Source organism: Poecilia formosa, unplaced genomic scaffold (assembly GCF_000485575.1).
Source record: "Poecilia formosa unplaced genomic scaffold, Poecilia_formosa-5.1.2 Scaffold231, whole genome shotgun sequence".
In the NCBI taxonomy this organism is placed as follows: domain Eukaryota; kingdom Metazoa; phylum Chordata; class Actinopteri; order Cyprinodontiformes; family Poeciliidae; genus Poecilia; species Poecilia formosa.
In genome coordinates, this window is record NW_006800170.1 from 696,807 (window position 1) to 723,257 (window position 26,451).

The 26,451-nt window shown below is 38.7% G+C and overlaps 1 protein-coding gene across 1 annotated transcript in view; it reads left to right on the forward strand.

Moving 5' to 3' along the window:
• atp8a1 (ATPase phospholipid transporting 8A1) overlaps nucleotides 1-26,451 on the forward strand; it is an 84,249-nt gene that overhangs the window by 25,885 nt on the left and 31,913 nt on the right. The window contains exons 16-26 of the mRNA XM_007568821.2: nucleotides 2,729-2,801; nucleotides 7,136-7,241; nucleotides 8,997-9,079; nucleotides 9,662-9,711; nucleotides 9,821-9,890; nucleotides 10,282-10,366; nucleotides 11,610-11,749; nucleotides 14,076-14,214; nucleotides 17,870-17,934; nucleotides 22,618-22,790; nucleotides 24,520-24,703. Of these exons, the coding sequence (XP_007568883.1) occupies nucleotides 2,729-2,801; nucleotides 7,136-7,241; nucleotides 8,997-9,079; nucleotides 9,662-9,711; nucleotides 9,821-9,890; nucleotides 10,282-10,366; nucleotides 11,610-11,749; nucleotides 14,076-14,214; nucleotides 17,870-17,934; nucleotides 22,618-22,790; nucleotides 24,520-24,703 (1,168 nt within the window). The remainder of the gene's footprint in view (nucleotides 1-2,728; nucleotides 2,802-7,135; nucleotides 7,242-8,996; nucleotides 9,080-9,661; nucleotides 9,712-9,820; nucleotides 9,891-10,281; nucleotides 10,367-11,609; nucleotides 11,750-14,075; nucleotides 14,215-17,869; nucleotides 17,935-22,617; nucleotides 22,791-24,519; nucleotides 24,704-26,451) is intronic.

The following is a 26,451-nucleotide window of genomic DNA, read 5'->3' on the forward strand; positions in this document are numbered from 1 at the left end:
CTGTGGCCGTGCAGTACTCTCTGGACGTGTTGTGTGTGACTGTGACTCTTGACACCATGTATATTTGTTGTGATACAGATGATTATGGTTAATATTTGTGGCAATTCTTTAAGAACAAACTGTGTAATTTTGTTTAATGCATGCATACATCTGCAGGTCTGATTTGATAAAACAATTATCATAAAAAAACATTCACTGGTAGTTATTGAGGCTGAAACTGTGGTTGTCATTTGGCATGTTAACATTTGTTTGACTTTGACAGTGGCTGCCACTTATATTTATAGCCTCCTCTCTTTCATATATTTGCAGCATGGGTTTGCCTTATCCATTCTAAGGAGGATTTCAATCTGTTAATATACTTGCTGCAGGCTTCCTCCAAAGCAATTTCTTGACTGATCTTTTTCTTAAAATTGAAACATTCAAAAAAAGCAAGCGAGCCAGTAAGTTCACTTATGAGTTATTTCCCTCTCATAGCTGGAACAGGACAGCGGGGTGTGTGAAAGTTGTGATCTACATCGGATCCCTGATTATTGACAATGAACTGCCTTCACCCTTGTTCCCATAGCGACAGGACCTGAGCGTGCTGGCGGATAATCAATATCTCGATCTGTTCTCACCCAGTCTAGCTTCTAGCAAATTTCATTGAGACAAAAGACGTGGCAAGCTGCTCTATTTGTATCATATAATGATAGAAAACATGTGAGGAAAGAAATGCCACATTTAGGCTTTTTTATGAAGTAAACCTTTATTCAATGACCTGAGCATGGATAGCTTTCCCAAACACTAGTTTATGTTATATAAGGAGTCTTCATTTTTCATATATCATTATCCTTTCCCTAAATTTGTCTCCTTCTTTAGTTTTTAAGCTGGCTATCAGGTTGACTTTCGTGGTTCTGTACTCCTCATCCTGTTGGATTAGAAAGAGTAACAACAGCCTCTGTAAACTGTCAGTCAAACTCGGTGCTATGGGCAACGCTGCTGTCTGCCTGATCTATAGGACTCTATTTATCCTAGAGTCAGATTGATCCCTGCTGGAGACTTAGTGGGAGACTAGTGGCTATTTCTAAATTTACTTCCCTTATGTTACAAGGATGAAAAAACACACTTTGTTTCTTACAAAAATATGAAATCAGCAACCCTTATTTTGCAATTTTCTTTAGAAAACATATTTCTCAATAAATTGCAATAATATTAATGTATTTCAGTAATTTATTGCCATTAAAACTCATCATCAGGGTCCCCAAACTCAGTTTCTCAGATGAGTAGAATATTACGTTGAACTTGCCACAGGTTAGTCTCAAGTCTTTCCGTAAACATTTAGTCAAGCCTCAAGTCCTTAGCTTTCTGTTTTAAATCCTAAACAAGTAAATGAACAAAATACATATAATTTAATTACTGTAAAAAAAAAAAAAGATTACCAAGTGTCTTTGTTTGGGTTTACTGGGGAATCATGCCATGAGACTTTAGAAGCCAGATTTCAGTTTAGCTTAAAAAATAAAATCCTTGTTGCTTGTACACAGACCAACTCAACTTCCACTCAACTTCCCAGAAGTATTCTTGATTGTAACACTCTGGTTGCTACTACTTCTTAGTCTAACTGCAACAGCAATCCTTCGCTTTACTGTCACCGATCACGTAACACTTCTGTATTAAAAATCCTTCTTTTGGTCTCCTATAATATTCATTAGCCGTGTAAGTGCTAATCATCTAAATTAATTGGAATAAGTGGTTGAAATGTATCACTCTGTGTGTAATTAATTTATAAAATGAGCTTGACTTGAATTACAGAAATCATTTAACTTTTCTCATATTCTAATTTATCTAATGCACCAGAATAAGCCAGGTCAAGAAGTAATTAGCCATTTACACGAAAACAGAGATTAACATTTGAGCGTGGACTCTTTATAAAATAATAATCTTTCACATCAGGGCTTTGTTTTCGGAATTATCCGCTTCTGGCAAAGAGGAGACAATCCCAAGTATTTGCTCTAAACATTGCTTTCTTGAAGCCCAAGAACCCGACATTTGCATTCTGCCTACAATGTAGTTGATTCAATTTATGTCAATACTGCTGGCACACAGCACTGACTGCGCTATTAACTCTTAGAGATCTGTCAGCACTTAGGTAATAAATCAAGTGAGAAGCAGGGTCATTTTTCTCTCAGACTTTTGGAGAACATGTTTCTTTTGCAACCACAGGTGTCATATGGTGCTGCCTTTACATATGTTATTCTTAAGTTATTCTTTAGAAGTGCTCTTTAGTTTTTAAACCTAAGATACTGTGTAGTTTCTGGGAAACTAAGATATGAATGATACTCAAGTTTTTTCCACACTATGCACTATTAATGTTTACAATTAAAGTTGATGGAGATATTTGTATAACTTCTAGGTTTTCAGAAAAAAATGTGGACAAGAGTTTGATCTGCCTTTAAAATAATTTTCTCTGATGGTGCAGTAGCAGGAAATAAAATAACTTAAATTTTGGGGAAATCCAAAAGTTCTTGTTGGACCACCAGAAGAAATAATTTCCAGTTGCTACTGCCTTTATTCTTTTGTCGTCATCTTCATTGCCGTCAAATTGCACCTTGATTGTAATGTTTACCGCTCATCTGTTATTTACCAGTCAAGTCTATTGTTTGGTAACTTTCCACTCCGCTTTTAGTGTTGTTCTGTTGCTCTATCAAAGTGTGTTCTAGTGAGCCGACATTTCCCCTTTGCCTCTCTCCAGGCACAGCACACACTCATCAGAGGAGGCTGGATTTAATGACCAGAGCTTACTGGAAAACCTCCAAAACAATCACGTAAGTAATGCCACGGATCCCCGTCGCCTGCCTCCACTGACTGCTGCTGCTTAGGACAAATTAAAAGGGATTTTGAGTCCAACTCTTAGATGTTGTGTAATTTGTTCCTTGCCTTTTTGAGTAGGCTGTTTCGGCATGTGTGTTGGTGTAATTTACTAAGGATTCCATATGGTCACATGGTTGTTTTTTGCTCTTATACATAGTTTGTTTGGTTGCTTGAAATCCTTGAGAAAACATCTCATTGAACTTCAATGAGATGTTTTTGAGGTTTGGAAAGTGCTTGATTTCTGTAGAAAGTCCTTGAAAGTGCCAAATATTCAAACTGCAGAGTTTTGTTATAAAGTGCAATCTAATGTTTGATTATTAGCCTAATTTTGGAAAACATTATTTACAAACTAATCTTTTCTTGTTTTAAGTCAGTTAGAATTACCAACTTTTTTTGCATTTGCTAAATGGCAGAAAACTTACAATGAACATTTTAGAGATTATTTTTTGGGACTGACGTTTTGTGATTAAACATTTAATTTGAACAGGTGTGTCATTTACTTTAGCATGTTTTTTTTTTTTGAATCGTTTCAATGTAATGAGTCTTTATGAATTCTCAGTGATTTATTGATTTGTATTGAAGTAAAGGTTGTAATAGTAATAAAATATATAATATTATAGTAAACTAATACTGCCCGTTTCATATCATTTGTATTATCTCCTTAGTGTGCTGCTGAAAACTTACCTTAGACATGCTGTGGGAGAAATGTACAATCCTGCTTACAGTTCTGTATATTTGGAACACAAGTATTTAATATTAGTATAGTTACACCTTTTTTTAGACTGTATTTAAAGTTACTGTAAATATTCAACAACGCCCAGGACATCAGCGAAAGAGAAATTTATCCTAAAATTTACCAGACACTCTCGATGTGAAATAAGGGAAGCCTTCATGACCATTAGCAGACGTACAGTAGGTTGGGTGAAGACTGTGGTTGTGTTGCTTGTGAGTCACTCAGCTGCAGAGCAGAGTTGAGGAGGCAGAATGTCAGATCTAATTATGTACAGTATCTCTGCTCAGGGAAAATGGTAATCCCACTGTGATGTTTGCTTTGTTATGACAGCAGAATCTGTTCACACATTGGGTTTGTCTAAGGTCTGCTCCGGCTCTGTGTTGATAGGGCCTCGCCCACTGCTAATTACCCACCGCTGTTTTAAAACCACAGTCTCTCTGCGGCTTCGGTATTAATTCTGCTCATGATTACTCTGTTGTGCTGAAGCAGGAATTCTTATTAGGTGATTAACTGTGAATGGTGTTTAACATCGTAGCACTTTTGCTGTCCATTATTTTCACACCTAATATTTCTTTATTTGCTAAATACAATCCCAAAACTCACCAGTTGCTTTACTGGGTACATCTGTCATACTGCCTGTGAGCACCAATGGCAAATGAGCCAATCAGATGGTAGCAGCCCAAGCATAAGATGTGGTGAAGTTGACGTTTTATGGTGCAAACTGAGCTTCAGAATGGAAAAAATTATCTCTCAGGTCTACAGAGAGTGGTCCCAAATAAAAAAAGAATGGGTAGTTGTGTGAACAAAAGGGCCTTATAGGTGTTGGAATGTAATGGGAAGACTGGTTTCTGATGACAGAAGAGCAACAGTAGCTCAAATAATCACAGTCTGTAGCCATGGCATATAAAACAATGTCTGGTTGCACAAAATGTCAAAGTTTGAAGCGGATGGGCTACAGCAGCAGAAGATCATCTTTTTTATTTATTTATTTTCCCTAGTTTAATTAGTTTCTAACAGAAAATTGTTGATTTCTGAGTGTGCCTTTAGTAAAGATGGCTGTTTCTGATTGGTCTTTACTCTAACATCTAGTGATTCCTAGTCCTTCCTGACTTTTACATATATTTATAAGCCACAAAAAAGGTAACATTTTATTTTAAATATATTTTAACACTAAAGCTCATTTAACACTGTACTAAAATATCACTGGCACTTGCATGACAGTGCTGAATTCACTTCACGCCTAGAACTTTCACTCTGCAAACACTTATAGGCTGTGATGAGGATTGTTGCTGGAACATTGCTCACAGTTTTACATGTCTGGAGGCTGCTTGGAGTCATAATGTTGACGCCATGGTGAGGAGGTCAGGAGAAGGGGAGAGTTAACAGTTCTGATAAAATGAAGCACCTTGTAGTGATGTTTATGTTGGACTTGCTGTCTGCCGAGTTTCACCATTTTGAGTGTTTATTCACTAGCTCTCCTCTTCACTTTCTCCTGACCCTTCAGCCTCTTTGCACGTTGGTCAAGTCTGAACTCACTACTGCTGTGGCACAAGTTACCCAGAATTCAGTTTGAGAATTGATCAGATCTATTGCATAGATGTATTGAGATGGTTTCATTACCATTCATCCAAGCAGCATTACCAACAACCTTGTGTAAATTCAGGTTAGGGATAATAATACAGATTCTTAAACAAAGACCTAATTTTTCCTTTTTTTTAATTATGACTGAGTTCCAGGATGGACATTTACACTAATCATCCTTGAGCTCTTAAACTAGTACACACAAAATCTCTCTCTCTCCCTCTCCCACACACACACATCCACATGTCCTTCAGAGGATACCTGTCAACCCAGACCAGATTAGCATGCTGCCAGGAGACAGAGGGGACTCTCAGCGCCACCTGGACTGTAATAGACTCTGTGTATTTTCACTCACAAGTGGCCCTTTGATTTGCCCTTTTGTGTCCCTATCATTTATTTTCTCCCTTGCTCCTTTCATCATAGTTCTCAAGGCCAGCAGAACAAATCTACTAACAATGTCAAGTACACAGCTTTGTGTTTAAGTAAGAGAGTGAAAGAAGCACTTTTTTAAGATAATCACTTCACAGATTCATACACTTTAAAAGCATAATTAAAGGTTAGTGATTAGTGCATGTTTAACAGCAGCTTTATATTCCGTTACAGGAGCCTTGTGAAAGCTGCATTCATTTCTCGTGGAGATGGGAAAGCAGCAGGGTGAGCTAATATTAGTCCATTGTTAGGAAATATATATGTTTTTGTCTTTGTTTTACCCCTGCTGTAATACGATGGCCTTCTGCGGCCCTGGAGGCTGCTAATATCCCTGGCTCAGTTGTAGTCACTGACTCCACACTGGTAGTCCTTCGGCGTTAGTTGGAGCCTCAGCAGATGCCTGTCTGAGTCCACCCCACGGCAGCTTAGTCATACTGGTCTTCTCATTAATGTAAATGCCCTGAGTATGTAGGTTGGCCTCCCCCCCATGAACTGAGACAAGTTTATATTGGTTGGAAAAGCATGACTAAATGTGTGTCAGTAGCTTGAATCCGGCAGGCGAGTTCTGTGAGCCTATTGGCTCCTTACCAGCTGTCATCTGTCCGATCAGATCTGACACTTCAGATCTTACACCACATATTTTTAAGATGGTAACACACACCTTGGGCTGGCCTTTCAAAGGAAAAAGGGAAATGGTGACATTCTAGCAAACTGGAGCGATTTTATTCATAATAGACTTGATGGCCAATGTATAAAAAAAATGAAACAGTGTAATATAAAAGAAATACTAGATAATTTTAGTGTTTTTGCAAACTGAAAACTGGTTCTAGGTTTGATTTAAGATGGATAGATTTATTAGGATGGAAATATTTTTTGGTTTAAATCTGCAAAACAGAGAAAGGTGTTGCATTGTTTTGCAAAAGTATTCATACTTCAACTTTGAAGTAACTGAAACTTTTTCAAATTATGTCACAGAACAATATGAAACACTTTGTTTTACTGGGTTTCTTGTGACAGACCAACACAACATACTTCATGATTGTAAAGTGAAATAATTTTTATGAGTAAAGATCTATAATTTTGGAATTTGTTTGTAGCTGTTTACACTGGAAAGTTGTTTTTAGTATGCTCAATGCAAACACAAGGAACTATAAATACCATTTATTAAATAGTATTTTTGAAATGTAATTATTTTCCAGTTCAAATTTTAAGTAACGTTTCTGTTTCTGTTTTTCTTTACCAGTGAAGCAGTTCTCTCACCGTTCATTGCCTAAATGTCAAAATGTCAACTTCCAGTTCATCCTGATCTGCAGCAAATAATTAATAAAACCCCTTTTTCCATGTATTGCTCTTACTTGCTGCTTCTGCTGGATTTTACGGTTAAGAATCAGCTAGATGTCTAAAATGTCTCCTTCATGTCGATGTGTCTCTCAATCGGAGCTCTCTGTGCCTCTCTTCCACCTCAGAACAAGGTCGTTTGGCTTCTGTTAACATGTTTTATTTAAGAACATTAAAAGTCAAAGCGGTCTTTTCTTCTGTCTTTAGCCTACAGCTGCTGTTATTCTGGAGTTCATGACCATGATGGCCATCTGTCACACTGCAGTCCCTGAGCGCGTGGATGGAAAAATCAACTACCAAGCTGCTTCTCCAGGTATTACAGCTTACTGTCCTCTTCTGGTATATTATCCCAGCATACCAAATGGCTCTGTTCTGTTGTTAAATTAACTGAAAAACTCAGGATTTATCTTTGTTGTAAACATTCAATATTTTTTCCTACAACATTTTACAAGTTTATAATAATAAAAAAAAAACAAAAAAAAAACATGTCCACATTCAAAACACTGTTTAGGACACATTTCATCTATTTATAATCCCAAACTGCTGCTGTATGCATCCTCTGAAACTACACAACAAGCAATACTGAACCTGCTTTTAGGTGGTTTGAATAAAAACGATGTCCTTGAAGCGTTTCTCTGATGTTTAATTCTCCGTGTAGCGACCTGTGAGCCTGGGCAACGGGAACAATCTGTTGCAGCCTTCTGGCCCCTGTGTCTCATATGAATGTAGTAATGCATTTATATAATCCTAAGAGCACAAGATCACGCTATAAAATGCAGTCTCCTGTTTACAAAAAGCATGGTGTATGTCACTTTTGATTCCTTTAGCCTTAGCATGATCCCTCAGTCTCACACATTCACAGTTCAGTGTAATGAATAGAGAAAGCTGTCAGTCAGGAAAACATGCCCTTCAGCGCTTCTTTTAACTCCACAGAACTGCCACCGTGACGAACACTAGAGAAAGAGGAAAACCTTAAAGTATTTACAGTGAAATAGACAAGCAAAACAAGCCTGCATCTGCATTACTTGGTCAGTGTAACAGCATTTTGTCTCTGCAGTTGGATGTAAATTTCAGGAAATGAGTAAAGACCTCTGCATGCTTAAACCTGCAAACTGAGATATGTTAAGTACAGTTGAAACTGGGCAACAAAAAAATTCAAATCCCTTCAAATGTTTTTTACATTTTGGACCAACACACAAGCACAACTGCAATTCTATCAACACAAGGATCTCCAGCTAAACTGGAGTATTTATCGATAGAGGGGGGCTGAATATCAATACACAGAAATAGAGTTTAATTTGTAAAAAGTTTCCATTTCCCTCCCACTAGTCCACAATTCTGCACCACTTTGTATTATTCTGCCACATAGAATCCATTAAAATACATTGATGTTTATGGATTTGTGTGACAAAACATGAACATCAAGTAACAGCAATATTTGTTCAATATACTATTATAAATCTGTTTATATGTAATGTATTTTTAGCACTTTTTGATATTTTGTGTGCCGTTTCTATTCTCCTCTTCTACTCTGTTTTTTTTATTTTATTTTGGTGAATATGGCAATGATGACTTCAGCTGGGATAGATCCACATTTTCCTGTCTTTCTGATTTATTAATGTGATGCTTCAAACTCTCTCTGTGACCTTTAAGCCCCCTGAGTGCCATTATCTATGTCACATGACAGCAGTAATTGCAGCAAGACATCCAACTGAGAAAATATAACATTGTTTTGTCTTAATTCATTAGCCTTGGAATATAATAACCAACAATGAATGCATTCCAAGTGTCTTTGCAACTGTGTTATCAGTACATTCATATGTTGTGCAGCGTTGGTACAAACGCTTCTATACTGGACTGTATTACACTGCAGTTTCTTAAGCATTAATTACCTATTCCCTATATTAAGTTTGTCTTTATTCTTGTTTTTTTTTCCACGGGGAGAAGATTTATGTGTAAGCTGTTAGTTCTTTAGAATGTCAAGCTCAAATTCCAAGTTGTCTAAGGGCAACAATATGTCAACAGGTCTGTTCATGGTACGTTTTTCTCTTCTTTATTTTCTTTTAAGACGAAGGCGCTCTGGTGAGAGCCGCTCGAAACCTCGGCTTTGTGTTTTCTGGACGAACCCCTGACAGCGTGATTGTGGAAGTGGTAAGTCGAGACTGAGCTGAGGAAAGTGAAGCAGGCTGTTGTGTTGATGGATGAAACAGGGAATGTATATAACACCGTTTTCATGATTCACTGTTGTGACAGTAAACATGAACACCACACTGTGGGACTCGGGAGCCGTCCAGTTTGTTTTACCGTTATTAATACTGTGGATTTGGAGCTGTTAGCTTAAGTGGCAAACATGATAATTGCACTAACAGGCCCCGAGGCTCAAAAGCCAGAACGGTTTCCTTTCTTTAATCCTCTTGGGGCGTATATGTTTGTTCCATTTTCTCATCGTCATTAGAGCTTCTAAAGGTCTCAGGATATTTCACCTTGCAGTCTTCCCAATTAAGGAGGCTAATTGAATTTTACCTTGTTCTTCTGCCATCAGAAGGCGACTGATGAATATTTTTAAACTGCAGTTACGGCTGATTTAAATGAAGAGAAAGGGTTGGCTTGTGCCATTTAACGAAAGCTCAGACAGAAAACAAAGATGAAGGAGTCTCCATTGGATTGGTTTGCTAAACTCGCATTTCGCTTAAATCTTTCTCTTTTTTTCCATTTTATTTTATTTTTTTTTAGCCTGGAAAAGAAGAAAAGTATGAACTGCTTCATGTGCTGGAGTTTACAAGGTATTTCCTTTCTTTTAAATGCTACTGTTATTTCACACTGAGATTCTTCTTCCCCCGCCCCCCTGCTTTCTTCACTTTCACCGTCCTGTTTGGGCTTTTTGTTGTGCAGCACAAGGAAGAGGATGTCTGTCATCATGCGCACCCCATCTGGCAAGATTCGCCTCTACTGCAAAGGAGCTGTGAGTCTGTCTCTCTCCATGGCAACACATGACAGCCCAACACCACCATCGCCACTCTCCCCGCTCTGCCTCTCCCTCACATTAGGAAGTCTTTCTTTGAGCATCAGGATAAAGGCTGCTTCATGTTACACATGTGCAGTGTGACAGACAGAAATGTTGGGTTTTATCTGCAGTGGTACAAGTCGGCGGGACCTTCTAAATCTTTTGGTGCATAACACCGAGAATAAAATGTTTGAATTTAGTTTTGATAGCTGGAGCACATAATCAAGAAGATCACGAAAATCCATGCATATGATGAGAAATGGAAACGGATTCCATTTAACAACGCAAACGATTTCAGCCGGTTACTGCCTCTACCCTCTCTAACCAATGAGTTTTTATGTCCCTTCAGGACACTGTGATCTACGACCGGCTGGCCGACAGCTCAAGGTACAAAGAGATCACCTTAAAGCACCTGGAGCAGTTTGCCACTGAGGGTGAGTAGAGAAATACTGCCCCCTGTCTCAGCTAGCCTGTAATGCACAGAAGACGACGCTTATGTCTTCCTGGCCATGATCAGAAGTTTTATTCTATCAGCCCACTGAGGGTTTTTTTTTTCCACTCCCACTTATCTATCTTTTGATAATTGATTTAGATGAATATTAGGAGGAGTAACAACATAAAACTGTAAACTGCAGCAGAAGGAGCCCCTCATGTGCTATGTTCATACTGCCCCCTTGTGAAACAGCAGCAGAATTATGTCATTGGGAATATTTGACGTAGGCTAAATATAGCATTCTGGCTGGACTGTGAAGATCCCTGATCTGTCATTTAGAAAGTGCTAGAAATGGCTAAAAACAAATGTCAGTTACATCCATTTGGGTTTGAATTAATCTAATTAGTAAATGGAGAGCATGTGTGTACAGTCTAATCTCCATATACATCCATCTCTTCTGTGAAGGTCCCAAAGGTCTGTTAGAGAACATTAGTGAACATGGAGATCAAGAGACTCGACAGCATTTAGACATCAGTAAATGTCTTTACGTGTTTTCACTTTTCAGCAACTTTCCATATTGTTCAAACAGAAAGTGGTGTTTTCTTTTTATATCTCTGTTCTACAGAAATGTCCCTGTTTGTCTGAGGCCTGTACGGAGTTGTTAAAAGGGGCATATCAATTATTAAAAAAAAAAAAGAAAGCAAAGAAGAGGTGATGTTTCTACAGATCAACACAATTCTTGGCACTGTATGGGAGAGATTCAGTTGAAACTATTTTCATACACTGTATAAATGGACACTATTTATTTACTTTTCCCTCATGGTTTAAATTTAAATGGGTCTAAAATTTTGCTGCTCTAAGTCTTTTATGTCTACCTAAAAGACAGATTAATTAACAACCTGTGAGTGGAATGGCAGACTGAGTTGTTTTGTAAGGCATCACTTCAAAAACTGACATCTTTTGTGAAGTCATGAGAAAATAAAAATAAAAATAAATAAAAACACAAGGTATCTGGAAAAAATTTGAAGATCTCCATTGGTCTGATATAGAAACATAGAAAACACTGATATGCACACAAATCCACAAATGGTACACTTCAATAATGTGGACATATAGTTATTGAGTACTTGTTTGTCAGGAGACAAAATCTGAATGAGTATTGGACACTGCTTCCGACTGGATCTCCAGCTAAGAAGTTATGATGTTTGATGTTTGAAGTTGTGATTCTGCGTTCACTCCTCCAGGCCTGCGCACTCTGTGCTTTGCGGTGGCAGACATCAGCGAGTCGTCCTATCAGCACTGGCAGGAGCTGCACCTCCGAGCCTCCACCGCCATCCAGAACAGAGCCCTGAAGCTGGAGGAGAGCTACGAGCTCATAGAGAAGGTTTGCGATGAGGAACGCCCCGATTGTTTTTAAGTCATGATTTTCTGTTGATGATACCCATTCAATTCAATTTAATTTGGGTTTATCACAAACCCAACTATGCTACATTTATAGGCGTCCATATCTGTTGAGAGGACAGGTCAGTCATCTGTCAACATTTCGCCATGTTGGATGAACCGATGGCGTCTCATTTTTGGCCACCAGAGTTTTATTTAAACATGTTAATGAATAGGGAAGCAATGAGTAGGGTGGTGAGATAAACCCGGGACCTTTACCAGTCTTGTTTGTCTCAGATCCAGTTTTTATTTCTCTGAATGTAGAAATAGAAGAGGTCATGGAGAGATTCTCTCCGATACTCTTGTCTTTCACGTTTTCAAGACCAGCTTAATGAAATTACTCTGTGTGTCATATTTTTACAGAACGGACAAAGAGAAACTGTCAATTATTTCGGCTCTTTGGAAGTCTTAATTTAAGGTGTAAAGCATCAATTGCAAAATTGCGTTGTTACATTTATTTCATAGAAACTGTTGAAGGTACCAATAATTGCAGCACTGGATTAGTTTCTAAAAATATTATTTAATAAAAATAAAAAATCCAAAGAATGTACTAGCTCAGGATAAAAGTTTGTTTGTGCAAGAATATGCTTCTCCAGTAAAAGATACATTTTATCATAAGGCATTTCACTCATTTCTACCTAAATAGGGAGATGATTATAAGTGTAACTAGAGAGGCAGGTGTAGCTATACCTACAGAGATTCAGATGTTCTGAAATGTGTCCTTTTGGTTTGAATCTAAGTGTTTCTGCAGCAGGTAGTGTTGGTTTTCTATGCGGCTGGTGTGTTGAAAGAGCTTCTCAAACACAGGAAGCCGCAGTTGTAAATCAGCCTTTTGGCTCGTCTTCATGGCTGCTTGGGGCCGCCCAAAACAAATGGAGGCAATCAATCACGAGCCAAACATAAAAGCTTTCAAAAAGGAAAATGTAATGTGCGCTGCCTAATGAGCCGAGTGTGGCACTGCGGCTGCCCACGATTTGGGGTTCACTGCTGCTCTGGGCCACCCACACCTCAACTTTGTACAAATCAGCTCCACAAGGGGGCAGAATGGAGCCACAGTCAAATTTTATAGATCGCAAGAGTTCCATAGTTACTGTATAGACTTTTACAGAGATCTGCTTTAAAACAAAGTCAATTAGAATGTCATTAAAAAGTTATTTTATTTCAGTAAAAAAAAAAAAAAAAAAACTTAAAAAAAGCCGAGCACATATAGATTTAATTCACACAGTGATTTTTTTTTTTTTTTAAAGTGTTCATTTCTCTTAATTATCATGTTTATGGCTGACGGCTAATAAAATTGCATTTTCTGTACGTCTTTGTGGTGGTGACTTTTACTTCGTCTCGCTCTGATTTCATCTGCAGCTCACCTTCTCAATCTCCCCCAAACTCTTCAGTGCTCTTTGCTGCACAATCCGCTAACAGCAACGCCTGGACTCAGCTAAACTGCACCTGACTGTTTTAGTCTGTTTTAGACCTTGCAAATTGATTTATGCCAGAAAGCTTAAAGCCATTATTTTTGGACCATTTTCTTACAGTTATACTAAATAAAATACTAGTTAGGTGGCGCTACTTTGTAGGAAGACTATCAGTAGACTGATCCAACAAGTAGGAGACCAGTTTGTTCATTTACAATCTGCAGTTCTTTTTTTATGCAGAACAGAAGCAGATGAAGGCATAATCTTATTGCCTCAGTGCTTCACTACAAATGCGACTTTTTTTTTTACCAAAACAGCAGACTGCTTTTAACCGATTTATGAAGTACATGCCTTAATTCTTCTTTTCCACAGTAAAAAAGTAAATATTTCAGATATAAAAAGTTAATTATGACAGCGCACATAAGTATAAGGTTCTTCTGCAGGCTTCCTGTTCCCAGCAAACAAGCAGGCCAGAGTTGCATGCAAACTGGCATTAGGGCTCAGGTCTCAATTTAAAGAGCTTCTCTGGTCTTTCCTCGCGTGCTGGCTTCTGTCTCCCCACTGCCACTGGCTCTTGTCAAATCTTTGGTCTTGTGATGAGCCTTACAAGTCCATAAGCAACCCTAAAGAGCCCCAGTTTCCTGAGAAACTGACCAAAAGTGTTTATGGGCCTGCTTGTGTGTGCGTGGGCTGAAAACATGTGAAGAAATGCGCACTTAGAGGCGCTTAAAATCTGATCCAAAACCTCCTAAGAATCCCATGGTGGTTTTTCTGGGTGGTAAACAAAAGCAGTTGGTAGATTTCTTTTTGACCCAGGTTAGCACTTACTCGTATATATTCTAACCTTCTCTGTGGTAGAACCTGCAGCTCCTGGGGGCCACAGCCATAGAAGACAAGCTCCAAGACAAAGTCCCTGAAACGATCGAGACGTTAATGAAGGCTGACATTAAGATCTGGATCCTGACGGGCGACAAACAGGAAACAGCCATCAACATCGGTGAGCAACGACGGCAAACTCATTAGTCTAGTTTCTAGCGAAAATATCTTGGTACACTTGAAATAATTTCACTTAGAACATTGGAAAAATGTCTTGAAATAATTTGCCAGTGGAACTAGTACTTTTTCATCAATATTAAAAAATTATTTACTGAAAACGAGCTCCGATCGTGCTGAAAAGTCACTACTTCTACTTTTTTGCCTTATTTCATCATATATTTGCACTAGAAACAAGACCAAAACGTACTTGGTAGGGCTTTGTGTTTCATGTGAACGCTGCTCTCTGTTCCCTGTCATGTAGTGTGGCGTGCCGTCTACCTCTAAAATCATCAGTGGTGTAGTTTGTAAACATGCTTTGCAGCAGAGTTTGTTTTAATTCTCCCTTTCACTGAAAACAACTGCTTGTACGCAGAGGGAAGCCACTACTTAAGCTTCATACAAACTAAGCTCTGCTACCAGCTGCATAATGACTAACTGCTGCTTGAATTGTTAACACATGTACAGTAAAAGCCTCTGCAGTGCCCTGCAAAAGAATCCCTTCCTTTTGAATGTTTCTTAACTTGCTTTAATGTGTTTTATTGGGGCTTTAACAAGTGGACCAACACAATGTAGTGAATAATTGTGAAAGAACAAATCTGAAATGTGTGGCATAAATACGTGCTCACATTTAATTACAGCTTTTTAAGACTTTTTGTGCTTTAGAGCAGCTAAACACATCTAGAGACTGAAATGTTGGCCTATGTTTTTTATTAAGCTCTGTCAGGTTGGATGGAGAGTATCTGTGAAAACCAATTTTCAAGTCTTGATATAAATTTAATAGATTTATGCCTGGACATTGACTATGCCATTCTAATACATAAAAATGGTCAGTCTTTCCATTGTAGCTTTTGCATTACACTTAGGGCTTTCTTCCAGAATTAAGCAGCATTTCTCCAACCATCTTCCCATCACTTTCTGACCAGTTTATTTTTGTCAATGCCCACAGCATTATGCTGCCATTACCATGGTGCAAGGAGGAGACATTGTATTCAGGGTAATGTGCTGTTAGTTTCACAAACAATGAGTGTTTTGTATGGAGGCAAAAAGCTCAATCTTGGTTTTATTTGACCAGACCGGCCTCTTCCACATGTTTTTTTTGTGTCCTGTCATGGATTATGCCAAAGTGCAAAGAGGTTTTCTTTAAACAGTTACTTTGTTTTTACACTAATGCTATATTTAAAACCTCTAAGGCCATTGTGCTTCTGCTGATTATTCAGCAGTATTATATTAAGAGAGCTAAATAAAATAAAAAAAATTAACCCATTTGTCTTTTTTTTTCCACTTTGTCATTTTGCACTACTTTGTTCTGGTTTAATACTTAAAATTTGAATAAAACACATTGACCTTTTGTGGTTCTACCATGAGTAAAGGTGAAAAACTCATAAATTGTGCAAGACTCTGCAAAGCTGTTAGCAGTACAGATGCTTTTTTTCCTCCTGATGTTCCTGCATCAGGACGCTTTTCGCTGCGTTTGTGCGCCTCCCTGGTACAGATACTCCAGTCGGCCCTGCAGTCATTCCTCACCCTGCATGATAAACTCCGGATAAGCTCAATGTTGCTGTGTCACACACATTTAATGAAAGCATCTGTTGCAGGATGATGTATGAGCTCCCTACGTTGACGTGAAATAAAGGCCATGCATATGTACTCAAGCAGGCCCCTCTTCTACATCTCACTTCCTCAGAGATTTTACTGTTGCAGATGTTATCTGGAAGGTAAACAGCCCAACGCTGCCTGGCCGTCTCAGTTTGTAGTTCACGTCCTTGTTTGCCCTGGGATCACGGAAGTGGATGACTATCAAAAGTGGATCAACCTTGAATACAGCCAACTCGGTAGCATAAAGTTTAGAAAAATAGGTTTTAAAAGTGTGTTCGTTTTTGCGGCTGCACCTACCACTGAGGCCTGACTGAATCAGCCTTTTGTGCCCACTGTGCCCAGATGTGAGGGGCCTCAGCTGAGGCTAATGCTCACTGGAAGCATTTTCACAGCCCGACCTTTTGGCCGAGCTGCTCTGTAAAAACTCTGCTCAGTATTTATGTTATTTCTTACTGTTTTCCTCACTGAAACATTATTCCCATTGCCAGCGAAACGGCGCTCTGTACAATATTCCAAATGAAACTGGTGATGCAGCTCAAGATTTGTGTTAACAGTTGGATGAAGCCTACACCACCCAAGCAGCTGATTTATTACAAATAACTCCTGCAGAGTTTGTGTATCTGGATGTAACGTAAGAGAGCTTTTCTTTAAATCTGGCCTAGTTCTATAAAAGAGCAATGTTTCTTTCTCCAGAAATACAGCCTTCTACTGCTTTCTCTGTAAATACATTGCAGGTTTAACCCTTATTTTGATCAGTCATGTTAGCAGAGAGACGCAAAATGAAATGCCTTTCTGGGTGCATTCATATCAACCCTGTTTAGTCCGCTTTAATCAAACTCTCGTTTGATTGACTAGAAAGCCTGGTTGGTTTGGGAAGATGTCCAAGTTTTCATATTCTTTCCACTTTACTGGTATTTTATGTAGGTCTGTCACATAAAACACCAGTGAAGTCCACGGAGGTTTGTGGTTGTTGCCTAATAAAATGTGAAGAAGTTCAAAGGATATTATTTTGTTGAGGTACTGTTGAGAATTAAATCTTGCTTCCTTTGTGCAGCTGAGATTGCTGTGGCATGAGCGTCGTTATGCATTCCTCGAGGCCTGCCAGAACGGTCTTTAGTTCCTCCTGGAATTGAAAGGGGCTCAAGAATTTAACTATGACAAAAAAAAAAAAAGAGAGTGAAATGAGTTAAAAGGTAAACACATTAGGCGGAAGGGTTGTGTCAAGAATTGACGAGTGGGGGAAGGGAACAGAGACGGTGTTGAGACGGGGAGACATTTTCCACACTGGCAAATTTTTGGACGTTTGCACCTTTGCACTTAAGAAAACAATCTGCTAGACCCCAGACCCGAGCCTGTTTGAGCTTAGCTCTGAAACATGTTCATTTCCTCTGTGTGCGTGCACTGTTGTTTATTCATATGCTTATTTCATTTTCACTCTCAGAAAATGCCACCCACTTGTTCACAAGACAGGTTATGTGGTAATTTTTTTAGCAAAAAAAAAAAAAATGACTGAAATCTCTTTCCAGACAGAAGTAAAGTGTTGAAGCCCTCAAATATGTATGTGGTTATGCCCACAGATGGCAGCTTTCTCTTGCAGCCCCAGCGTTAAAGTGAAGGCTTTAGTCTTGGTTCATGAAATATTTCTGTTTTCCCCCCAATGAGAGGCTCCATCCACCACTTGCTGGTGACCCTGAGTGTGTGTCCCGGCCAAGCACTGTAGAGATCATTCCCCAGAGAGCCATGTTGGGTAACCCAGAGTTGTAACTGCCTGTTAAAACAGGAAACTGACAAACTCTTGTAAACCAAACTCATTAGTCATGTCCTAAGACTGGAGTTTTCGGCTAGCTGTAACATTTAGATTTTTACTGCCTGTTTAATTTTCTCCTTTTTGTAGTTTTATGCCTTTCATATAATACATGACCTATGCAATGATTTTCCTGACCTCTCGGTCTTTTGTAATATATCAAAAAGCTTCAGTACATGTTTTTCTTTTTTCTTTTTTTCTTTCTGTGATCCTACAGGACATTCCTGCAAACTTCTTACAAAGAACATGGGCATGCTGGTGATTAATGAAGACAGTCTGAATGTAAGTATTTTTGGATTTCTTTGATCGTAATTAAAAATGATCTGTATAAAACTAATGATGTAAAACATGCAAAAATAAATGTAAAATATTTACTTTTCTTTTAATTTGAATATCTGTGTATATCTGTTTTTTTAAAACTACATTTCCACTCAGGTTTTTGTACAATTCGGTCATATGATCTCTCTTTTAACAACTACTGTATGTTGCATATTTAATACTGCACTGTAAAACAGCATTCTACTATTATTTTAAAAGATAAATAGAGTTAATGGTTAAACCATGGGCCTCCAATGCCTGTCCTCGAGAGCTTTTGTTCTGCACCTTTAAGATGCATTTCCGCTCAAACACGTACATTAAGTGGTTAAATTACAACCTCAGTTTGCCATCAAGTTCTGCAGAGAATTAGACATTCATTGACTTGGAGACCAGAAATTCAAACTGACTAACATCTAATTTTGGCAATTTGCACAGTCAGCCCAGCTAGTATAACTAAGTATAGCTAAGATTTTGAAGACGCTGTCAACCTTTCCAAACCCAGTGTTGTTGCATGGCAGAAATTAAAAGCTTAAAAAAAGGATAAAAATGTTGCTGTACTATGTTCAGCTTTCCTGTTTCCTGTCAGCTTTCCTGTTGCTAATCTTGCTCTATCTCTCTCCTACAGCCTGAATGAACTGCACACGTTTAAACGTGTTAGAGAAAACAGTTTCCTCTAAATATCTTTTTGCATCGCTGTCGTCCTTCTTACATTACCTTACTAATACTGAAATAAACTTTTTAAACTAAGTTAGCTTCCTTAACTCGGTAACTACATCCACACTAAAGAGTGTTGTTAAAGTTGATTGAACTAAAACTTTGCTAATTTTGGGGACACGAGCCAATTCCTCTGTATATCTGTAGTGTAAACACGTTTCAGCAGAATTTACTTCTGTGGTTTCTACATCTGCTCTGAAGATCTATCATTGCAAGATGTTAAAGGAACTTAAGATCCTACTTTTTAAGGAAACCTCTGCAGAAGTTTTATAAAAAGTCAAGTTGTTGCTGTGAGCCTGTACTTCTACATGACTAATTGGAAAATCTAAATAGGGCTACACACATTTTATGTTAATTAATAACAATTCATCCCTTGCTTTGGAAGTAACTCTTAACTATCCTCACTTTCTGGCAAATCTTTCTTTGCCAGAAATATTTGCCTGTGTTGAAGGACGAGGCCACAGGGTGCCTTCCATAAAAACCCAGCCCACATCCTGAAATCCGCATTTAACATGACGACACCCAACAGGGAAGTCTGTTAACCCCCTTGCAGGAGAGTCATGTCTGTTGTTCCTGCGCTTGAAAAGGGCAAGTCCCTGCAGTTTCAGCAAGGGGAAAAGCTACATATGTCGATTGAAGCCAAGACTCCACCGGGTTCGGCTTTGTCAGACAGAAAGACGGGGAAGAAGACGAAAAGCCGTGAATGAAGCGGCTGGAGGGGGTGGTTCTCGGTGATGACGGACGGCCTTCACTCTGTCAGACGTTTGTTAAACGTGATAAATGGAGCCGAGGTAGAATGTTAGGTTGGTGCATTCACACAGCCCACAGGCCAGTGCTTTGAAATGTCAGCTCCCATTCTGCTGTGGTTGAGCAGATGCTTACATAAGGCAGTTTGTTAAAACTCAGAAACAGAAAGCTGTCCACCAAGACAGAGAGCCGGGCTGCGGGGTCAGCAGGTATGAGAGCACTTATTCAAACATGGATCTCTTTTTGCCAGTTTTCAGTTCCAAATATGCCTGAACTAGCATTAGTTTCTAATTTAGAGGAGGCCTACTATGCTACATTTACTTGTACATTTTAATGCTTCCGTTTATGTCTCAACTTCTTTAAAAAAAAAAAAAAAAAAAAAGTTCAAGCACTTAAAAAACCCACACAGGCTTTTCTTGGTAATAAGTAAATGTTTTTTGGTATCTGGAAAGCAAGCAATTTCAAAAACCGTCCGACAAGTCATATTTGATGAACACCACCGAGCCCAGCTCAACACCAAGCATCCCAAGTAGAGCTCCAGGATGTTTAGTTAGCTGGTTTTCCTGCTACATGCGCTGGACAACCGCTGCTAGAAAACACAAGTGTTTCATTATTGACTTACCATCCAGAAACATTTTGCTGCATCCTTCTTGGTTGTGTTGGAGGCTCTAATTCTACTTTTCAAAAATTTGCAGTTGTATAATGGTGCATCTGTTTGCAGCCATTTTCAAGTGCCAAGTGTAAATGTTGAGTCGGGGGGCGTGGCCAGCAGCAGCTTATGTTGATTCAAACAGAGGCTCGAAAGCAGGTCATTCTGAAAATATATCCAAATATGCAGAACTAAGCAGACTAAAATCTAAATCTAGTTATTTTTTTCAAAAAGTGTAATGAGCATGTTTTGTTTAGGCCTGGCCTCACCTTTACAAATAAGTGTGTAAACCCATCTCTGTGCTTTTTTTTAATGAAGTTTGAGTGTCCCCTTGTTGTAGGCCTCTGAGTCTGAACAGATGATGACATTTGATCCATACAAATGTCCAGATTCCACATCATGACGGTCACGTCCTTTTGGCTGCATCAGTCAAGAACTATATCAACAATGGAGCTCAGTCTTTATGGGAAGCTCCCGTGGATTTCTGAATGGCCACCACATACCCGTTCCAAAACCAAACACTAGCTCGTCACATAGGCTCAACTGGTGATTATAGCCATAACAAAGAGGCTTTAGCCGGAGACGCGTAGCATTAGCGCTAAAATTCCTCAGTGGAAATAAGGGGGGAAATGAGCAAAGTACTTGAGGAAATTGTAAACTTTGCTTATCAGACTTTATGATGGATTGCTGATGTCCCAAACAAAGTGTTCCAGTGGTCTGTACAGAGAGCATTTCATGCATTGCTAATGCACCGAGATGTAATCTAAAACGACCCAGGGCAACTCGGATCTAACTGTTGTACTTAAATTTAGATATTCCAGCCTGTGGGTACCCTGACCTCAACACGCATTCATGGATACACATGCGCTTGCCCGCTGTTCGCCATCTCAAGCTGTTTTATAGATCCCATCAGGATGGTAAAGTCCTCCCAGCTGCTCTCGCCTTGTATCCTCTTGCTCAGCTTCCCTCCTGTTAATCCATCATCTCTCTCCGTGCGTGTCTCTCGGTCTGCATTGCTCACTTTGTGAAACGTAAAGCCTCCCTCTCCAAATATTTCCCTTAAGCTGAGGTTTCAGAGTTCTGTTATGCCAGGCGAAAATTGCGCGGTCCCCATGGTGCAATCTGAAGGCTTTGACATATCTGACCTCCACACCAGGCCAGGCACCTTCCTCCTTCAGTTCTGAAAATGGTCTCCATTATTTCTTTATACGAGTTCAGCTGTTTGTGCATCTGCTTGGCACCACATATTCAACACTTTCTCTTTTACTTTATGTTCCGAGTGGAAGCTTGTTTATAAATGAACGATTTTCACTACGACACATGAATCCAAAGATATTATTTATGTTTTATGTTAAATAAAGTGACTCCCTACCTGTCTGATATTAAGAAACTCTCCTCACCATCTGTGGAGAGGACGGAAGATAAAAACGGTGATCTCACCGCTCCGTCCTTCCAGACATGCCTGTTTTCCATGACAGCTGATCCTCTTGTCAGAATCGTTTATTTTTTTCCGCATCATCTCTTATCAGTCATCGTTGGATCTACTGTAAAGATATCAGAATCCGTCTTCAGTTTATCAACGGTATCGCCTCATAGCCTGAGTCTAAGTGTAATAAATATGAAAGATGATAATAAACATCCAGGATGAAAAGCAGATGTTCCTCAGCAGTTTGGTGTTAGAAACTGGAGTTAAGATGTAAGCTGATCAGACCTAGCAGCATGACCACCTGCCTGATGGAGAGTTGCGACTAAAGCATCCCTGATTTGCCATACAATGAACTCCACCAACACCTGAAGGTGTGCTGCAGTATCTGACATGCTTTGGTAGGAGGTACGTCTCAAAATAACCTCCACATGTGAAGTTTTATCATAATTTAACAAAACTTTTCATTCTAAAAATGTAAAAAAAAAAAGGAACTTTGAAATTTAGGGCGCAGTTGGGAATGACTGGAGGGTGGCAGACATTATGTTCATAACGCTTTACATCCTACATTTGTTCAAGCTTTCTCTGAACAAATGTTTCAGACAAAGCTTGTGGACTTTATTATTTATTCAAAACTCTGATTCAAGGACAGTTTTTTTTTTTTTTCCTACTATAATACAAAAAAAGTCCGCATATTCAAACAAACATGCCTTAAATTTACACACCTCACGAAGGGAGAGTTGATTAAAGAATTCAGTCCAGTTTTTGAAGAAAAATCCTGGGATAAATTAAGGAAATATGACTTATAATTGCTACAAATAGGTTGGAGTAGGCCCAAGTCAAGAGTGTTTAATACTAAGTGGATAACATTGCAATATACATGACTCTACACAGAGATCATCTATGTGAAGGCCTGTGAGGAGTCTATTTGAGCTGCTGTGTGAAACTTTTATTCAAATTTATACAAAAGGTGCTTTTAGTTCATTGTTCTTCTACATGTACAATTTTCTAACATCTGTATCAAAGCAAAAGAATAGAGGTTATATTATTGCTTCTAAACAGATCTAGCTGTACATAACTAGTATTTGTGATTTTCGTATTTTGTATCTTCCAGGCAACAAGGGAAACTCTTAGCCACCACTGTGGACTTCTGGGAGAAGCCATCTACAAGGAAAATGACTTTGCTCTCATTATTGACGGGAAGACTCTGAAATACGCCCTAACGTTCGGAGTGCGTCAGTACTTCCTGGATCTGGCCTTGTCCTGTAAAGCAGTCATTTGTTGCAGGTAAAATTTACTCCTGAGGGAATAAAATGAGCCTGAAATACAAGTGAACCTTTGAAACATTCCAACAAGCCATCAGTTTTGATCAGACGCAGGATATGAAAATATTTCTCTAAATGAAATCACAATTCCCAAATTGATGACAGCAGAACCTGCACACATAAAGACACATTAAACTTGGAGTACTAATAATTCTATTTCTCTATTATTATCAAAACCGTATAACACTAATAAATAAAACTGGCAATGAAAAGATACTCCAGTGACCTCCTTTGCCACTGTAGGAAGTACTTATATGCTTAAGCGCCTGTGACGGGCTACCTGGCCAGAAATCAGCAGCAGTTCTCAGAGTACCTTATTACCTTTGCACCGTGTACATGATCTCAAATTTTTATTTTTCTTCCCCCTCCAACTGTGTTTGCCTTGGGTACACACAAAGATACACCAGGGAAGGAAAAATTCTCCATAAACCTCAGAAAATAAGCTTTCGCAGCTTAACCCTTTAAAGACAGATATGACGTTTATTTGCGTTGCATTTTGTTCACAAAGAGGGATCTTCCATGTTTTTTTACCGTTTTAGGCTTGTAAATGTAAAATGTTTCAGATGTGAGCAGTTTATGTCTTTGTTTCAATTTAGTTTGCTTTTATGACCTAGTTATTAATTAACTGGAAAAAAAAATATGAAATGACATCTAGAGAATAATCTAAGTTGATATTAAATACAAACTATGTGTGAAATACGTCTAAATCAAAGCTGGCTGTGCTGATTATGCATTTAATGAGTTGAAGGAAACTGCATACTCTTGTATTGGATGTATTTTTACTAGAGGTCAGGTGTCAACACAGCAACAGTAAATATACTCTGACTCCTTCTACTTGGACTCCAGTCAAATAACATAAAAATCTCTAATGGGTGGAGTATATTACTTCATATGGAGCTGTGGACAGATCTTTCTTCCCTGGATGCATGAAGTGTCAGCAGCCGACTTGCCTGGCACGGTGGAGCTCAAATGGAAAAATACGCTTGCAGGTTTGCTCCCCAATGCCCTTGCTTTCTTCACACTAAACATGCAACAGGTAATAACTGTCTGAGCACCAAGTCAATAAATAACGTTCTCCACTGACTAACTGTTGGAAAGGCATGTGCTATTTGATTTCTTGTTATAATGTGAATTCTTTGAACTTGCGCATTTCCCTTTGCAGAAATTGTGCTTTGCCGCTAACCGTGTGCCCTTTGTCCTTTCCTGTGTCTGCAGAAGAGATTTATTGCCCGAGTTTGGTTTTTAACTTTTTTGCTGATGCAAATGTATCAAGCCGACTGGATATAAGCTGAAAATATTGCAGAATTTGCAATGCTGCACCCAACCAAGACAAATTTTAACTCATCCCAGTTCCTCCGCAAAAGCTATGAAAAGCTACAAATGCGTTCCTCCTAATTTTACTCCCTTAATATCTTTAATGTGGTAAAATAAAACATTAATTCTTTCCAAAAAAGCTTTAAGTTACAAACGTGTCCATTTCCTTCACTGAAAATATGAAATTACTTCCTGATTAAACACAGAATGCCATTTAATCCTTTACCCATACATATATGGCTTTTTTTTTGCACTGCTCAAAGTGTAAAGGTCCACCTCAAAATAAAAAAAAAGAATGTTACACAATAAAAACATGACTTCTTTTAAACTTGCTAAATCATGCATTGTGTAATACAAGCGTTGCTGGTTTCTTTCAGAGTTTCTCCACTTCAGAAGTCGGAGGTGGTTGAAATGGTGAAGAAACAAGTGAAGGTGATCACATTGGCCATTGGGGACGGAGCTAACGACGTAGGAATGATCCAGACAGCTCATGTCGGAGTGGGAATCTCTGGCAACGAGGGTTTGCAGGCGGCAAACTCTTCTGACTACTCTATTGCCCAGGTGAGCGCAATAGCATGCTCTATCACGAGGAAAGAGGAAGTGTTTTCAAGTTTTCCTCACATGAAAAGTGGTCAAACTGAAGGATAAGACGCGTTTAAGACCTGAGTAGTGTGACATGAAAAATAATAGTGAATCTTTAAAATGTGTTTGTACCAGAATGGCAAACATCACCCATAGGAATACACCTGAACTAAAATAAACATAAACATCTACTTTGTTTTCTTAGTTTATCAGCAGGGTATAGTGATACATTTCTGTTGTTTCTGCCACTGCCTTCTCGCGTGGTTTGTGTAAGTGATAGGATTGCACATTGTTCTGAATAACAATAGGTGATCTATCTGAATGAGCTGGGGCTTAACATTGAAGTAGAAACACCTGTAAAACAGGCGCCTGTTGACATCAAATTCCCAACAAAGCTCCACGAAAACGGATTCTGGCAAAATGTTGTGTAAATACCTGCTTGCGTCCTGGTAACCAGCTCGTCTGGAACACTCCGTCGATATGCGATATGTGTAAGCAACAAAAGCCGGGGAGCTCCTGATCCACCGCTTCGATGTACGGCGCATCGTGTTTCTGTTAACGCTAAGAGGCTTTCGAGGATGAGAAGCCAACAGTACATCTTCTGTACTTCAGCATGCAATTATATTTCAAGAGGCCTTTGATCCATATGACATGTGGAGAGTGTGTCCTTCAAAACTCAGTGGTCTAATAATCCATTTAGGTTTTTGCCCCTGCTTTAAATTAAATTGCACCTCCAGACCTCAACTGGTGTTTTACTGCTACAGCACATTAACTGTAATTTGCCGAGTTCAAACCAGAATCAGTCTTAGAAAATCACACAGCTTGTTATTTTTATCCCTCTACATGAAGTAAATGATCATGAAGAGAATTGGATGAGCTCCTTTCTGCTGGAGATTCAGTTTTTTGCTCCTATAGAAGTCAGGTTTGCTTGCTGAGTCGGTTTCAGGATTAAAAATATTTGGGTCATGGCACCTCTGCTGTCCGTCTACCGTGTATTCAACTTTTTTTTCTTTTTTTTTTAAATGAATATATCCAACACGAGGGTTGGTCACGCTAGCTGGAGACCACTACTATTTTACAGATAATTCTTTGATGACACTGAAAAAGAAGTCAGCAGACCCCCAGAGAAATAATATGTTTGGGATCGTTGAGTAAAAAGCACCACAAATTTTCTGTATGAAAAAAACTTTAAACAAATGCATAACATGATGTAATTGCTTTCATTTTAAACAGAAAACTGCAATTTCTTCTTTATGGTAAACGATGCACATATGGATTCTTATAATAATCATTTAAGCATGAAACAATAAATTTAGCAGCGCTTTTGAGGTGCTAATGCAGCAGAATATAAAATTTTTATGTTGTTCTGCTCTTTATAGAGTAACTAAAGTATAATAAGTAAATAGAAGCAGACAAATTAATCAAGTTATCTTCTCAGGGAACCTTCTTTCAGCCAGCTTACCAACAGTGGGCAGCAATAGGTAAGGAAGGAAGTGATTCACTATATTTTTTTTTTCAGAGAATAATTTCCTACTACCTTAGGATACATAAATATGGCAAAAAGATATAGATCTGGTGCCAGACATTCTGACTTATTTTATCTCATTTCTTTATTTGCATTGCATTTCTTTTTAATTTGGACTATTTTTTTTATCTTTGATTTGCCACATGACAATCTAACTTTACAATTTCATGAAGTTAAATTCTGGAATTTTGGCCACCAGTAT